The sequence below is a fragment of the Gossypium arboreum genome, chromosome 5, assembly GCF_025698485.1.
Source record: "Gossypium arboreum isolate Shixiya-1 chromosome 5, ASM2569848v2, whole genome shotgun sequence".
In the NCBI taxonomy this organism is placed as follows: Eukaryota; Viridiplantae; Streptophyta; class Magnoliopsida; order Malvales; family Malvaceae; genus Gossypium; species Gossypium arboreum.
In genome coordinates this window covers 65,908,155-65,926,469 of record NC_069074.1, presented here as the reverse complement: position 1 = coordinate 65,926,469, position 18,315 = coordinate 65,908,155, and the positions used below count along the sequence as shown (strand labels likewise).

Here is an 18,315-nt window from a genome sequence, read left to right as displayed (position 1 = left end):
AGGCTGACACACGAGCATGTGGTTGGCCGTGTGACCCAAGTTAGTATGTATGCCCTATTTTCACACGGCTTATGACACGGGCATGTTTGGTTCTCAAACATTAACTATTTTTTCACAAATCTCTTCCAAGCATGTTTTAAGATCTCATAGAGTCTTATAAGGGACAATATGATTGTATATGAATTATGTATGTCTTTGAAAGTTTAATTGTATGAGATATGTATATGTTATGATGTGATAAGTCAGGTAATGCCTCGTAACCTGTTCCGGCGACGGACATGGGTTAGGGGTGTTAAAATTTCTTTCTAATTTCATGCTAGCCAAATTTCATATAGCTTCATATCAGCTCATATTTTTATTTATTTCGCACTTTTAACCACAACATTTCATATTTTCTCAATTTAATCCCTAATTGATATTTTTACTCAAAATTACTTTACAAAACATGCATATCAAACACCAAGCTTTCATATTTCATCATCAAACATTCAAAATTTCAAAATCATCAACAAACTCAAAAATTGGGGCACGAGCTAGCTAGTACTCGAAGCAATGATCACAAAAAAGTAAAAAACATCAAAAATCGAGCAAAATGGACTTACCTATTTAATCATGAAATGATTGAATGTTAAAAAGCTTCAATGGCTTCTTCTTCTTTGTTATGCGGTTGAAGAAAGATGAATGAAACCATATTTTTAGGTTTTTGTTTTATTAATAATACATTAATACATAGTTTACATTTTTACCTTGGTTATTAAACCATTTAATCATCAAACATTAGGCCATTTATGTCCATTAACCTTATCAATGGTCTAATTATAACATAAGGACTTCACATGTAATAAGCCATAGCAAATAAATATATTTATCATATAGAATGCAACTTTTTCATTTTACGCGATTTAGTCCTTTTTCTTAAATTGAGCTATTAAACGATAAAATTAGCTCACTAAATTTTCACACATACAAATTCACATGCTGTAAACATGTAAAATAATATTAAAATAATTTTACAATCTCAGATTTGTGGTTCCAAAACCACTATTCTGATTTAGCTAAAACCAGGCTGTTACATTACCATATTTGGTGTGTGCTGATATGATAGAATGATGGAAAGTAAAGTTTGGTTGACATGTTTTTAAGTTGTAATTTGAGGTTCCCAAGGGTATATCGGTTGTATGTGATGATATTACATGTTTTAAACTTGATCTTGGCTAATTTTGGATGTCTATTCATGACTTTGTTATATGCAAATTGTTGTGTTTAGATTGGTACCAAATTAGGTGAGAAATGTGGTTTGGAAAATGGCCTATTTTCATCCACACGGGCAGAGACACGAGCATGTGTCTCAGCCGTGTGTGACACACGGCCAGGTGACACAGCCGTGTGTCTCCTGTATCTTCTTAAGAATACAAGTTAATATGCTCACACGGCCTAGCACACGGGCGTATGGCTTGGCCGTGTGACCCAAGTCAATGAGTTACATGAGCACAGACACGGGTTAGGACACGACCGTGTGTTCTTATTTCAAATGTCCACACGGCCTAAAATACGAGCGTGTCTCACACGACCTGGCCACATGACCGTGTGACCCCTGCAGCTTTGAAAATTTTCAATGTTTTTCAAAAAAGTCTTTGAGTACCCGATTTAGTCCTAACTTGTTTCTAACGCATATTTTGGGCCTCGAGGGCTCGTATAAGGGACAATATGTTTGATTTCGATTGGTTTCTGACATGAATATTATATTATATGAAATGTTTGAAATGTTTGTTTATTTTATCTGTAAACTACGGTAATGCTCCGTAACTCTGTTCCGGCGATGGATACGGATTAGGGGTGTTACATTATTATTAAAGAAACGTCTTCCATTCTAGAATTTACACAAGTTTTAAGTCAAATATACTCTTAATTATCATTAAGGCTTACTACACACACTTTAATTAATCGTATAATAATAGTTGTCCATACATGAGGGTCACTTAGCAAAATTTCAAAATTAACTATGTAGGTATCGGTACTAGACATAGGTATCGATATTTTCCATACACGGTATCGATACCGATTGAAAAATCTATACCAAAATAGTATTTTGTTTCTCGCATAAAAATAAGACACCAGAAGTTATCAGTACCTTTCAATATGTATTGGTAATTTTACCCCGAGTATCGTTACTCGTGATATGGTATCGATACAAATTTACAACATTTTAATAGATCCATTTTGAGTTGGAACATCCATTGATTTGTAGATTTCGTCTCAAAATTCAATATCCACCATTAAAGAACCATGTGTCCTTGGAAGAAGATGAAATTGATAAAAATCCTTTAATTGGCTCTCAAATCATGAAAAATTATTTTTAATCATCATAAAAACAAGTTTAGGATTGAAGATTACCTTTGATTCACTTTAAATTCATTGATTGAAAAATCTTAATTCAAGAAACTTGAGAAATTTCAGAATATTTTTGGCTACTTTTGAGAATAATTTCGAGTGAATTGAGAGAGTGTTTTGAGAAGAAAATTAGTTGGATCTATTATCTGATAATAGATCTTTAAAATCATGTAAAAAAAAATTTTAAAGCTCTCTAATCTGATGTAAAATGTGTGAAAAGTGGGCTAGATACGTTAGTTTTAAAACTGAACCACCCACCAGAAATTTAATAATTGAGAAATTCGCCTAATAGCCACTCCCACATTTCCCTTACTTTATCATTTAATCCTTTCCCTCCAAAATTCCCAATTTTAAGGTTTATTTGGCATATAAATACTCTAAATTTTTCCTTGTTTTACAATTAAATCCTATTTAATTAATATTTAAATTTATTCAATTACCCCAATAAAATTTATTTTAAAATTCTTTTTCAACCCAAATTAATTATTTTCACTAATAATTATTTAAAATATTTAAAATTAATTTCTCAAAAATATATATTTTAAATTTTTCAGAGTATTGTTTAAACGATTTTAGATGAAACTAACCTCCTAAATTAAATTAAAAATTACTAAAAACCCTATAAATTTCTAATTTCACACTTGAAACTCAAAAATATACCCGAAACTACTAGACTCAGTCTAGGGATATTACTTGCCTAAGCTAAAAATAGAAAGCCACCAACTCCTTCCTCCTTCATTCAAGGGCAGACCACATGGGGAGAGAAAATCAAGGCCCCCAAATCCTAGTTTTAGCTGTCCCTCGCTAGTATAAATAGACCTTCATTCTGACATTCATTCATCACTCAGTTCACTCATCCGTCGCTCTTCATTTCCTCTCCCATTTGTTATATATTTTCACGCTTTTCCCATTCCCTATATTTCTCCCTCTCGAAAGAGTGTTTTCAAGGTTTGAGAGAAGCCTTATTCGGCCACATTGAGTCCTTCTTGGCTTGGTTGTTCGGCAAGGAAGGAAGAGCAAAGGAAGGAGCAAGTGAGCTGTGCTTCAAAAACCTACCAAAAACAGCATGCAGTTTCTTCTTTCTTTTAAATCTTTTACTTTTTCTCAAATTCATGAACATGATTACAACTAAGTGTTTTGTTTTCAATAAAATCATGATTACTTAAATCTGTTGGTGTTAGAATGCTTTGATTTTCATAGTTTAGTTTATTAAATTACATTAAAGGTATTTTGTGCTTTCAATCTATTTACTTATGCAAGTAAAATCATGACTATATTTCTTATGCATTATGTATGTAAAGTAATGATTGAATTAATTAATTAATCTAATCCAGGTTTTAATTAATTGAAAAAATACTTGTATGGTATATGTTTAATCAATTAGGGATTAAATTTGCAATAACACCAAAACTATTATTACCTTACATAACCTTGTAAAATGTTTTGTTTATGAAATTATATGTTTATTACAGATAGAAATATGCTAGATAGACTTAGTAATTAAATAAGTTTAACATTTTTATTCCATTAGATAAAGGTTAGTAAATGATCGACTTGCCACAAAATCTTCGTAACATCTTTTAACTGTGCTTAAATAAATTTAATTTAAGAAAGTAAATTATTCTAACACAAGCATGCTATTGTGATGATTCTTAAAAACTCACATATTTTTTGTCTTTATTTTATTTTTGCATGCTTGGGTAATTTTAGTTAATTAAATTAGTTAGTCAATCCACTCTTACTTGCTTGCATCATATTTTAATCTATATTATTTTCACTACAAATTTGTTTAAGTTTTAATTTTTCACTAAAAATTTCTTATACAGTCCATGGCATGCTGGTGTTGTGACACTACAATCATCCTTTGTATCTTTGGCCTGAAATGGCACTCTGCACACTCAAGTAGCACGTTAGTCTTTCTCGAGGCCCGAGTTGGCCTAATGGATTGTCAAAACAGTAGAAAATGCGTAAAAACGTTTATTTTACTAATAATTAAATCTAAACTATTGAAACAGAAAGTGCATTAAAATAACATAAAATGACTAGAAAATAAACTAATTAAGTGTTGAAAGGTACCTATTTTGTCACATCGAATTGTGGCAAGCCAATTATCCTATAACCAACTATTTGTAATTAAAAATGCATATAAATTCATTAACAACATAATTAGTTAAAAAAATCATGCCTTTGAGAACATTGGCCTTGGCTTCGACCATCATTCCTACATATTTTTCAACATTTTGATTACCTTTTCTCCTTGTTGAAGTCCATTTCGTTGCAGATTTTAGTTGATTAAGGACTAATTTGTAGATCTCTATATCGTTTGGCTTGCAATACTCCTCATTTAGGAGTGGTTCAAACTCATGTAGATAAATATGGAACCTAATTTCAAATTTGCTAACATTGTCAACATGTTGTATGCGACCAACATGAATCTTGGTGCATGCAGCAACCCTACACGAGCATAAGTAATGTTGCACCTAAAAAACGCCCAGAATAACATCACCTCTCACTAAGACCGACTTTAAACCAACTTGGTGGCAACTCTCGTGCTAGTTAAACCAAGTTCTGAACCTTCCATACGTTATATGGGAGAAATCCTTAATAAGATTGGTCTTAGCTTTGTAAGTATCCTTAATAAAAAAATGTCCTATGTCCATCATTGCAACTTGCTCCTTTACATCTATAAAAAGCTTGACCAACTTGAAGTACTTTGAATCAATTACATTAATACATATAACATGACTTTTTGTCATGAGGATAGCATTGGCCTCCATCATTAGACTAAGCTCATTTTTCCTTCAAGATTTATCCAGCTCATTTCTTCAAGTCTGTCATTACATTAGTTAAAACAAAAATGGATATCAACGTAATTGGAGCCTAGTTAAAATGTACTTTTAATATATATATATATATATATATGTATGTATGTATATATCCAAAAGTAAAATTATGAAAATATGTTTGATACTTATTCTTATAATTGAACATGAGAAATAAAATTAAAATAAAAATTTTGCCTGTATGGAGTCAAACTAGTGTCATGGATTTGACATATAAAACTTGTTTAAATAAATAATATTTTAAATTTAAACGACTTCAAAACGTCAATTGAATTTAAAGTAAAAATTAATGATTTTTTTTCAAATTTGTAAAATATTTTAATAAAAGAATGAATATAAATTTTATTTTCTAAAAATCAACTTTTAAATTTTCAACCAAAGACAAAACATTCTCTTTGTTTTTCTTACTTCTCACAAATTTTCATTTTCAAATATCAATTTTATGTTTCAAACAACCATACGGTAGGACTTTCTTAAGTTAGTAAACAAAGTTATATAGTTAAAAAAACATCACGATTTGGGCATCAAATAATTATAGTTTATTTTTAAAAATATTTCTTTCAAAATATTATATTCTAAAAATTCATGAGTTTGAAAATGAAATCAATTTACTTTTTAATAAAATAATGGTAATAACATAAACAGCTTAAATATTACTAAACAATGATAAAACCTAAACAAGATTTAAATTTTATTAAAATATGTCACTAATCCTCGTACACTTTGTAAATTTTATCTTTAAAATTTTAGTCCATTGATTTTTCAAATTTTAAAATTTAAATTCTTTAAAAATTATTTTGTTAAATTTAAATTTATTTTTAATTACATTGCTATCAAGTGAATCATTTTCTTCTTCAAAATATAGCACCTGTCAATTTAACAACAAAATTTAATATTAACAATTGAATATAAATTTTAAAATCTAAATAGTAAAGGAATAAATGCCTATAAATAAGATTAAATTTCAAATCATTGAAAAGTACAAAAACTTATGATATTATTTTATACAATGCTTAAAACTACGGATAACTCCTTCTCAAAGGATAAATGCATTCGAACCTAAGTATCTTGTTCTAACAAGAATACCTATACCAAGAATACCTATACCAATCTAGCTAAGAGCAAATAACTTACCATCACAAATGTCTTGTTTCCATCGTTACCGCGCACAATCTCAATGATAACGAGCTAAGAGCAATAACTTTATTAAAGCTGAAACAGTGGATCAAAATGACAGAAAGACGAATGCAAGAAATAGGTCAACATAAATTTTCACTGACAGCCAATCATGATGTACAAATATTCTATCATTCTTGGCTTAATCCTCAAACTTATTGAGAGTAGATGAACAATATTTTAACAGGAAATGGCCGGGGTGCATCATCAGCAAATAAAATGGATGGAAAAATCATCAGACCATGTATGTCATACCTACCTGCAAGATATTCATGTGCGGTACGCTCATATTTGCGGCCCCGGCTCGACAGTTTCTCCTTAGGAATGCATAGAGGTAGTTTATGACGAGTTTCTTGAGGAAAAATGAGTTCTTTTTGGCTCTCACATCTCCATGTGCCAGGAAATATGTAAATCCAGAATCGATTGCTTCTCGCAATGCTGAAAGCTCATATTCCAAACTTGGATCTATTTCTGATGACATGATGCTAGAGGGCAACGCTGCTGAAGCAGCTTCTGAGTTGGATGTTTCTGCTTCTTCTGATCTCATGTCAAGCATCAATGGGACTTTAAGCTCCTCATTACCAGGAACATCCCTGGTTCTGTAATCCCTTGAGCTCACCGAAACACTATCAAGATCCATTTCGTGCAAACCACTCTCCAAGGCAAGCTCTTGAGCTTCTTTTCGCAAGAAATTCTCAAGGCTTTGAACCAAAAGTTGCTCAAATGCATGATGATCCTCCTTTCGTATATCTTTGTAACCATATCTAGCAATACACCGAAACATATGGTAGTCTTTCGGGCAAACTCTTCGGAAAAGAAATCTCTCCTCCTGTGGGACCACAGGAATAGGGACGTATTTGATGCAAACAAAAACAACAGTAGAATGGATGGCAGGCAGGCTAAGTAGAAACTGCCCGAATATCGAGGGAATGCCATGTACAAGCTCATTGTATAGCAAACCCATCCCCGGAGTTCTCACAGTCCCAAGTGTAGAGCCGAGTTCAAGCATGAAGTCCATGGATATTTTCTCTCTGACCTCACTCTGGTACTTCAACACACTGCCATAGTTCCAAATGTACATGACAGAGAGAAAGAAACTAGCAAAAACGAGTGGAAGCCAACCTCCCTCTAAGACTTTGGAAAGAACAGCAGAGAAGTAGATAAGCTCTATTGATCCAAATACAAGCGGAAAGCACAAAGCCATAAACAAATTGGTCTGCCATATTAAAAGCATTACAAGTGTCACCAATGTGGTCGTGACCAACATAACACCAACTTCAGCTATGCCTGCAAAAACAATTTAGATGGGCATCAGAGAAGCAACCATCATAAGATTAGACTAGAAGCTATTAGCTTATGAGCTCCTTCCCTGTTCATGAATCATTATGATTTTTTGTGGAAAGTGCAGTATCAGTATTTCTACTCAATAGCATAACAAATAATACGATGTTTTAGAATCAATTAAGCATTAGATTTGACAAAATACTATACAGCGAAATATAACATTAGTGTTGGGATAGACAGCAATTAAATAAATAAAAACCAATAAGAATCCAAAACAAAGTGGGAGTTATTGCGCTATGATGACATAAGAAAGTATCAAGAGAGGAAAATAGCAACCATTTGTCACTGACCAATTATAAATCTTAAGTTCAACATTATAGAATTGGAATGTTTACACTAAAAAATCTGTAAATCAGAAACTATGCAAATATATGTGAAACACAATCAATCTATATTAGAGTAAAAACTCCGAAGCTGCATATATCATTAATAAAAGAAATAGTATATTTCCCGAGTCTACCAGAAAAGACACTTAAAGGGTACCCAAAGAGCATGTAAAACCAAGGGATCATTCTTAACATTGTAAAAAAACATTAAAGAAAAGGAACTATCATTGTTTTGAATGAACCAAAAGGACACTTTCTGGGAATGAGAGGAGCAAAGAGGAGAGAAAGAGGGGTTGATGTAAGAGAAAATGCTAACCATATGCATTGGCGATATCAGTGGTGCTGCGGAAGATGGAAACAACAACTACACACATGATCATCAAAAACCAATTTATCACAGGGATATAAATTTGGCCCATCAGTTTCCTCGAGGTGTGAATTATCTTCATTCTTGGGAAGCAACCAAGAGCCATAGCCTGCTTGACACATGAAAATGTAGCAGATATCATTGCTTGGCTCGCAATCATAGCAGCAAGAGTAGCTATCACGAAAACTGGCCAGAAAAGGCTCTCTGTTTGTTCATAAGAAGCAAAATATAATGTGTCAAAACCAGCACCAAGCAAAAACCAAAATTTCCTGATTATAGTATTTGAAAAATAAATGAAATGGGCAAAGAAGATAAGCAGCACATCGGGCAACAGTAACCTGGAACAGAATCATAGAAAATTCTATCTGAAGACTCAGGGTATTTCATTAGATACGCAGCCTGGCCCATGTATGCGAGGAGAAGACAGGGAAACACTACAAAGGTAAAGGCAATCTGAAGAGGGAATACAAATTTGTTATAAGAGTCATTTAGTGAATGGGAAAGCCAAGGTCATTCTTCAAGAAAGTGCTAAGATGAATTAATAGAAGAGCCAACCTGTATGGCTGGTACAGAGAAATGCCCTAAATCGGCAAACATCGCTTCAGCTCCTGTAATAACAAATAAGCATGTTATGCTACTAAAAGAGGGTTGTACACTACAACTTCATATGGAGAAGTTGCTCACTCAAACATTAAAAAAAAGTATTGTGCAATATTTTTTTCAGGTTATAAAAATATATTCATATAAATCAACAAAATTTTAAGGGCTTCAAGAAAAGTATTTGCATGGTGATATTCTCTAGCATGTGCATCTTTGGCATTCCACTAGGGCATCATCAATATATATAATTTCATCTGCACTTGAAGCGCAATCAAGGGTTTTTGCAGATTTTCAACATTCAATTATTCATAACAACGTGAGACCTTTATGACAATAATCACTACTTCAATGCTAAAGGTCCAATATTTAAAAGCATACTGCACCTGTAATGCACAGAATGCAACCTCCAAGAGCAGACCATGCATCTTTGCTGTTCTTCTTGAAGAAAAAATAAATATAAGCTGGATTGACTGCCTTGATAACTGTAATATCATACTTCACTAGATTGTAAATTCCTATTGAACCCAGAGAGAAGAACCACAAAGCAAGTGCGGGAGCAAATGAGAAACCAACTTTACTGGTTCCAAACTGTTGTATGCTGAACAATGCCACAAGGATTACAATTGAAAAAACAACAACTGCAGCTGTGAACAAATAGATAAATGAAGGTAAACGCTAATGTTCATCAATGAAAAACCAAATTAGTTTATATGCTAAAGCTTGAATCATTATTTATTAGTTAAGAATTGCCTTGTATCATGTTGCACGTGTAATAAGAACCAGTATCCAGTGGGTAATACAATATTCAACCAAGTAGAAAGTCATTTAGAATCAAACCAAAGGCTCCTCAACTTCCCCCAACCATCAAGATGCTCCTTCAAATAAATATAAGAATACACACAAGTACTGTATGGAAGAGAAGAAAAAATGGAATCATATGATGGGTGCCTTATGCCTATTCTCCATCTACTAGAAATACTTTTTCAGTTCTTTCATAGAAGATGGCACTTAATGAATCATAAATATTTTATATGAAACCAAAGCAAATGAAAAGTACCCACATGTATCAAAGCCTTTTACTGCACCCTGAAGACCACTTACAGCAGACATAACTGCAATAGAAAGTTATTACAAAATCTAATATTAGTATTAGCTCAGGCAAGATGGTGAACATTGCTAACTTAGCAGCAGCTAAAATTAGGAGCACTACAGCAAGAAAAAGAAAAACACATACAAAAAATGCCAATCAATTCTATCAAGCAGAGAAAGTAACATCATTTCGCCAATTCAACTACCGAAGAACAAGAGCAAAAATTTGGTTTGCTGTTTGATAGGCAAGTGGAAATTAACTGAGACTTGCAAGTTGAAGACTTCAAGTTCCTTACCATGCTTAGGCTACCAAAATATCAAAGCCGTAGCTGCAGTTCTGTGACCTTACAGTGAGCAATTGCACAGTAAACACCAAACATATTTAAGTTAACTATTGGATATCAATGAAATGTCCTAGGGAACTTTACAATTCGTTTCAACAAAGATGCATAAGCAGAGTAGAACTTAACTACATGTAAACCCAGGGCAGGGAACCTTGTTCACAGAAAAGGTTGTAAAGTCTTTATCTTAAAATTCAACTTAAGCTTCAGATTCAGCACATTTCAAGTTTTGAGTATCCTCCAATAAAACTTGCAAGTAATTCATCTTGTCTATATAATTGCAGAGATTTGCAAACTGATTCTCCGTAAGGAATCCATTATGCTCCAACACTCACATTACATGGATGACCCTGCAAATGATGTCTACTAATGATAATAGAAGCTTGCTCTCTTCATAGCATATTAAAATTTTGAGGTCTGTCCCAACAACTGTCACACGGAACTAATGGACTGTATCAAATCGTCTTCATTTTCTAAGGTAGAATCTATTTAAGTTATTCAACTATGAGTTACAAAGCATTTTCTTGAATCACATGAATTAGAAGAAGCTGCCATACTTAAGACATCATGAATTCTAAATAGTTGTGAGACAAATTTTAATGCAACTAACAAAGACAACATTCAGGTTCAAAGAATCAAATACCAGTCACAGAAAAAGCAAAGACAGAAATTGCAATACTTGTTTAAAACTTGATTTTGTTAACTTAAATGGAAGATTGGTACACATCTATCTACCTGATATTGCGGGGGTCAGAATACCATCTCCTATGACCATGGAAGTTCCCATCAAGACCAATAGCAACAGGAGGGTCTTCAAGGATGATCTCCTTTCCAAAGTCTCTTTTATGCTTAAAGCCCTTTCTAACTCTGGAGTAGGCAGTTTGAGCCTAAAACTTGATATCTGTTCATCTGCCGGTTGACGATTTGGCAGCATGTTGACCTTCGCATACCTGCAAATCAGTGAGTACAATGCAAAGGTTCCCCCTACAATTGCATCAATTTATATGTTAACATGTAAATGATCTTCAAAATATCCAGTAAAAAGTAAGGAGAATAAGAGGATTACTATGAAAAGCCCTTACCCTCCCCATTATCATTGGCTTTAAGCACTACAAACACGTATTTTACCAAGGGGAGTAGAGCTATTGTATACATCACCAGTGATAAAGCACCCAAGATATCCACTTCTGATTGTATTTTGACTTTGCTGAAGACATCACTGAAAACATACAAAGGGCTTGTGCCCATGTCACCATACACAACCCCGAGTGTTTGAAAGGCCAATGCAAGAGTGTGCCAAGTGGATATGTCCTGATTGATTAAAGTACTACATTTTAGTAAGAGAATATAGTTGAGCTTAATGGAACTAAGTTCATTTGCAAAAATGACAGAACAATTCTTTTGAGTTATGGAAGACACGATAAGGTCCGTAGTTGACTTTCAATGACAGAAATACATGCATTCTCAGTATAAAAAGCTAATCAACAACGAAAGAAAAACAACTTGTATAATTTCCTAGCTATAGTCTGTTGGACCCTAATTATTTTCTCCTCTAGAAAGTACTAATTCCTCTCCACCGTTGATCGAAAGACACTATTTTCTCTATATACCAACAACAAAAAACTTGCCCCAAATTTGTAGTCCATATAAAAGTCATAAATGAGCCAAGTTGAGCCAAATGAATATAACAGAAACTTGAGGACTCTTCAATCACAGCACTTGCTAGAGCAATGAGTCTAATGAATCTCTTCCCACTGCTGAACTCATTTATATATTCTCTTTTATCCTAAACTTCATTAGTGATTCAAACTTTAAAGAGTATATATCAGAAGTTGAAAAATAGAGCTGTTCCAAGAATGAACATTGAAGAGTAAAAGAAACAAAAAGCATTATCATATGCAAATATCTTCCCAAGTATAGAATCTTCATGAAATGGAGATAAAACAAATTCAATACCTTAGGGTGGTGACCATGAGCACCAGCAATCTCCATGGCTTCAACATCAAAGGAATCAACTCTCTTGGGCTTCTTAACCAGTCTCCTCCTCAAAGATCCATACCCTTCTTTGGCTTCGTTATCATCAAACATTGACAAAGGAGGTGACTCTGAGTCCACCTCACTACCATCCACCCACCTTGACTCGCTCACCCCTCCACCACTGAAAGTTCTACCCCTCAGTCTCACGCTGCTTCTCTCTTCAATCCAATCTTCTTCCATATCCCCTTGAATACCCACTTCAAAAAGGGCTTCCTTGTCTGTAAAAAGACTCCCTTTTTTTCTGGAGGATAAGATAAGAAAAGCCTCAGCCAATCAAATCTTTGTGAAGAAAAAAAGAAAGTACTACCCTTTTATGTCTAGTGCTTCTTCTTCAGTGTCAGGATTCAGTCTCCTGTTTTCTTCTAAGGTTGATAACTTGATATGGGGGTGTTGTTCAAACTGTTCCTGGTCTTAACTCCTTCAATGGGTCCCCTTCTGAACTTATTGCAGAGACCAGAGCAATTATTAGTTAGGATAGGACAGCAAAGGCTACTAAATATAATTTTTAAGAATAAAAGGATATACACGGGTAAGTTCAATGTTTTTTTTCTTTTTTTTTTTTTTTTGCCGGGGGATTATTTTTTCGTGGGAGTCTGACACAATGAAATTAAGGGATGCCAAGAATTTCAGACAAAAAAAAGAAGAATGTAACTGTTGAGTAGGATGATTATTACAAGTAATGTTAAGCGTTGCTGTCTTGGCTGGCTTTTGGTGACGATGAAAGGATTAATGCAATCGACGACTCATTGTGTTATTTGTTTTATATTCTAAGTTTTGTGCTAAAAAGAAAAAAAAGGTCATGTTCAAAATTCAATTTATTTCAATTTTAATTTAATCGCAGTGTTATGACGATAAACACAAAGAAACGACCTTCCAGTATAACCTATAAAAGGAATGCTATTGGCGGATAATTGCAGCAATGGTGGGACAAAGATAATTTTATGTTTCCTTCCTTCCTCCACATATTACATCTTAAACTAATGCTTCATTTGAACGAGGGTGGGATACATTTCGATAATATTAAAATAGTGATAGCAGTAAAATTAATTAATCTAAAGACGAAATTAGATATTATAATAATAAAATTGAAATCAATTAATCACAATTGTAACAATGATGTGAGAAAAAATATTTAGTAAAAATTTAGCAAATAATAATAATAATTAGTAAGGATATTAAATGAAAACATGTATATTAATATAAAAATAAATTATCCCTCTGTCTAAATTGGAGATTTGTTTGATCAACTTGAAAGTTTTCAAAAGATTATTTGATAAAATTGTTTTGTATTTTATTAACTGAAGTATTGAATTCAAATAGAGGAAAGAGTCATAACCTAACTGGTAAAATAATTCCCTTATACTAATAAGCTACTACAAAACAAAATAAAATATCCCTAAAAAATCTCAATTGATTTATTCTATCTACCTAAATAAATTTAAAAAATATCCCCAAAATATATGGAGTTTCACGTATTTCAACACTCTCCATCGAGTTGGTGCATATATATCAATCATGCCTAACTTGCTTATAAGAAAATCAAAACTTGTCTTAGAGAGCCCTTAGGTGAGTATGTCAACAATTTGTAGTTTTGAAGGAACAAACAACATGCACACTTAGCCTTCTTCAATCTTCTCCTTGATAAAGTGTCTATCAATCTCAACATTAGTTCTGTCATGTTGGACTGGATTGTGAGTAATACTAATGGCAATTTTGCTATCACAGTACAACTTCATTAATAAAGTTATTGGTTTCCTCAACTCTTCCATAATTCTTGTTAACCACATCATTTCACAAATTCCTTGAGCCATTGATCTAAACTTAGCCTCTGCACTACTTCTTGCTACAACACTTTGTTTTTTGCTTCGCCAAGTCACAAGGTTTTCCAAACAAATGTACAATATCCTGATGTAGATCTTCTATCTGTTATTGAGCCTACCCAGTCTGCATCTGTCAATTCTTCTTTATTCGGATTTCTTGAAGAATAGGCCCTTAACAAGTGAACTCTTCAAGTATCTTAGAATCCACTCCTTCTTCATATTCCTCCACTGGGGAGTGCATAAATTGACTCACTAAGTTTACTGCAAAAGCTATGTTTGGCCTTGTATGTGATAAGTAAATTAACTTACCAACTAATCTCTAGTACTGTCCTTTATCAACTAATCATCTTTTTTTTATTTTTGAATTTTACATTTGGATCAATTGGTATGTCAGCTAGGCAGCAACCACTCATCCCAGCCTCTTTTAAAATATCAATCATATATTTTTTCTAAGAGACCACAAGATCCTTCTTTGATCGAGCAACTTCCATTCCAACACATTTTGTTTTAGCAATTGGAATATCTAGATCAGAAAATTCATTGGTTGGATTATGAGTTTTACTTGGACTTTTGGCAAGATCTTGCAGGCTGGATTCTTGGTGATGAATCTGGTGGATTCCACTTTCTTGATTTCGATTTCTTCTTGAGTAAACCAATAACTCATTTATTTGTTCTCTATTCTCATGATAAGACTCTACACCTTCATACTTCTTTTTATTAACAACATTAACATCATTAATTTCTGTGTTGATCATAAATTCACCTTCCCCATTATTAGAATCTATATGTTGTATATTCTAGTCTTTTCTTGATCAATTATTGAATCTTCCTTACTATAATTCCCTCCCCAAAGATTAGAATCAAAGTAAGATTATGTTTCAACAAATATGGCATCCATGGTAGAATAATCTTCCTATCAATTGGATCATAACATTTGTAATCCTTTTTATTAGAAGCATATCCAACAGAGACACGTTTTTTACTCTAGGATCTAGTTTACCTTGGTTGTGAAGATGAACAAAAACACTAAACCCAAAAACTCAGAGGAATAATTCTGTGATCAATTTAGAGTTAGGAAAGTTATCTTTAAAAAGATTGAAAGGAGTTCAATAGTTTAGAGTTTTATTGGGCATTCTATTAATAAGATACATAGCTATTAACAACGCTTCGCCCCAAAGATAACGTGGTACCTGACTAGTGAACATCAAGGCTCTAGTTACTTCCAAAATATGACAGTTTTTTCTTTCTGTAATCCAATTTTGTTGTGGTGTATATGTACAACAGCTTTGGTGGACCATTCCATGTTTGGTTAAGAAAACGTCTAATTGGTCACTAAAAAATTCCCCACCACTGTCACTCTGAAATACTTCAATTTTCACACCCAATTGTGTTTTCACCATAGCATAAAAAGACTAAAACACATTTTTAACTTCAAACTTATCTTTAATAAAAACACCAAACAAACGAGAGTATGATCATCAATTAATGTGACAAACCAACATTGTCTTGAAAAAGTTGAGACTCTCAAAGGTCCCCAAACATCACTATGAATTAACAAAAAAGGTTTGGGAGCTTTATATTTTTGAGGTGGAAAGAATGACCGATGATGTTTAGCCAATTCACAAAATTCACAGTGATATAAAGAATGACTTTTATTTTTAAATAGATCAAGTAACAAATATCATAAATAGTAAAGATTAGGGTGTCCAAGCCTATAATGCCAAATCATAACCTTATCAAAACTAGAAACAGAGTTTAAACGTAGAATAGTTGTTAGTCGATGTAGATGGTCGTCATCAAGAAAGTAAATTCCACCAGATTCTTTAGCATTGCCAATTATCCTTCTTAAGATCATGTCCTGAAATTTACACATAGAGAAGTCAAATATAACATGACAATTTAAGGATTGGGATAATTTACTAACCGATATGAGACTACAAGCTAGATTTGGCACATGTAAAACGTCATGTAAAACCAAGGAAGGTGAAATTTTAATACTGTCTTTCTCGGCTATTGTCGAGAATGACCCATCTGCTACTTTGATCTTTCTGTTTCCTAAACAAGGTATGTAATTTGAGAAAAGAAAATGACTACTAGTCATGTGATCACTAGCTCTAAAACCAACGATCTATGTGTTTTTTTACAAGGCTTGACACTGAAAAAAAATATAAAAATCAGTATCTGATTGGGCAAAGGAGGAAGAAGGATTATTGGATGAGTTAGGGATAGAAGAATTCATTTGAAACTATGGTGATTGAAAAAGCTTGTGTAGATGCTCCAATTGTTCCTTAGTGAATGGAGACCCTTCCAAAGAACTTTGTTGCTTAGGATTTTCATTAGTCGTTTGGAAAGCTCTATTATCCCCTGATTGTGAACCACGACTATTGCCACTCTTTTTTTCCCATTCGTTAGTTTTCCGTTGAGCTTTCAACACGTTTCTCAAGTGTGCCAATATTTTTTACAGTGGTTACACCAAGGTTTTTTTTCTTTTTTCACTATCATCATTATTTTTAACAGTTACAAGAGTAGAATTATCATCATTAGCTTTAAATCCTAGCATTTACATTACTTTTCTCCTTGGCTCCTCTCTTCTAACCTCGAAAAAAATCTCATGAGTGTTGGAAATGATTTTTTTCCTAGGATCCGAGATCTCACTTCATCAAATTTTTTATTTAAACCAGCTAGAAATAAATAAGCTTGCTCATTCTCTTCTTTTTTCATAGTTTTTATACTATCTATGGGACACTCCCATTCATCATTATAACATTAATCTAGTTTTTACCAAAAAGATATCATCTCTTTATAATAAAAAGTAACTTCTTTTTCCCCTTATCTAGCCTTCCAGAGTTTTATTTTTAACTCAAAAATCTGTGAAGCATTTTCTAAATTTGAATAGGTATCTTTCATAATGTCCCAAACATCATTAATAGTCAGGAGAAAAAGAAAAGGTTTACCTATGGATGCTTCCATGGAATTAATAAGCCACACAATTATCATAGAATTTTCTGACCTCCACTTGTTCATCTTTGGATCACCCACCTCTAGTTTTCTGACTTCTTCAGTTAAATGACCTAGCTTGTCGAGCCTATCAATTGCTAACTTTACGGGCTGTGATCATTTGAGATAATTCTTGTCATTTAACTTGTGAGATGTCAGCGAAAAAGAGAGGTGAGATGCCTTTATCCCTTGAGTCACTGCACTCTCAATAATTGCTTCAACGGCAGAACTTTCTACCTTCGTTTGATTGCTGAATCTCTTATCTCCAATGAAGGCTATTTTAACCATGATGTTACTTGAGATTTAACCTAGCTCAAATGCCATGAAAGTTTTCAAGAGAGTGTTTAATAAAACTATTCTGTATTTTATTAAAATGAATAATTGAATTTAAATAGAGGAAAGAGTCATAACCTAACCAAGAAAATAATTCCCTTATTCTAATAAACTACTAAAAGATAAAATAAAATATTCCTAAAAAAACTCAATTGATTTAGTCTAATATTTATTTACCTATATAACTTTAAAAAATATCCCCAAAATATATGGGGTTTTACGTATTTCAACACAAATGTGTAGGGCTACAATTTTCTCTAAGATTAATCTATGATATGGATATCATCAAGTGAATATTATGAGTGATGATGTCTCTAATACTGCATTTCGATCAAGGTGTGGCCACTATGAATTCTTGGTGGTGCCCTTTGGTTTGACAAATGTGCCTACAGTATTTATGGACTTGATAAATAGAGTATTTCAATCATATTTGGATCAGTTTGTGGTGTTTTTTATTGATGATATATAGATTTACTCTAAGAATGAAGTTGATCGTGAGGAACATTGAGAATTGTGATGAGAACATTATATGAAAATTAGTTATATGCCAAGTTCAGTAAGTGTGAATTTTGGTTGAGAGAAGTAAATTTTATAGGTCATGTGATCTCTGTTGAAGATATTAAAGTAGATCCTAATAAGGTGAAAGTAGTA

General features: G+C 33.0%; 1 protein-coding gene across 1 annotated transcript; it reads right to left on the bottom strand.

Annotated features, from left to right (window-relative positions):
* Positions 1-6,176: 6,176 nt before the first annotated feature.
* Positions 6,177-13,290, bottom strand: LOC108453296 (putative potassium transporter 12). Its single transcript, XM_017751320.2, has 9 exons — positions 12,434-13,290; positions 11,560-11,788; positions 11,213-11,461; positions 10,109-10,159; positions 9,431-9,691; positions 9,003-9,055; positions 8,786-8,900; positions 8,397-8,651; positions 6,177-7,697 (listed from the first exon to the last, which is right to left on the bottom strand). The coding sequence occupies exons 1-9, from the start codon at positions 12,692-12,694 to the stop codon at positions 6,646-6,648; spliced, it is 2,526 nt and encodes an 841-aa protein (XP_017606809.1). The 5' UTR covers positions 12,695-13,290; the 3' UTR covers positions 6,177-6,645.
* Between the last annotated feature and the right edge of the window lie 5,025 nt (positions 13,291-18,315).

Excerpts from the sequence above, each read along its gene's own strand:
- LOC108453296 (XM_017751320.2), bottom strand. The coding sequence starts at position 12,694 with ATGGAAGAAGATTGGATTGAAGAGAGAAGCAGCGTGAGACTGAGGGGT. Across the intron at positions 11,789-12,433 it reads CTCATGGTCACCACCCTAAG|GACATATCCACTTGGCACAC; the intron begins GTATTGAATTTG and ends TTAATCAATCAG. Across the intron at positions 8,652-8,785 it reads TTTCTATGATTCTGTTCCAG|AGAGCCTTTTCTGGCCAGTT; the intron begins GTTACTGTTGCC and ends ATGAACAAACAG.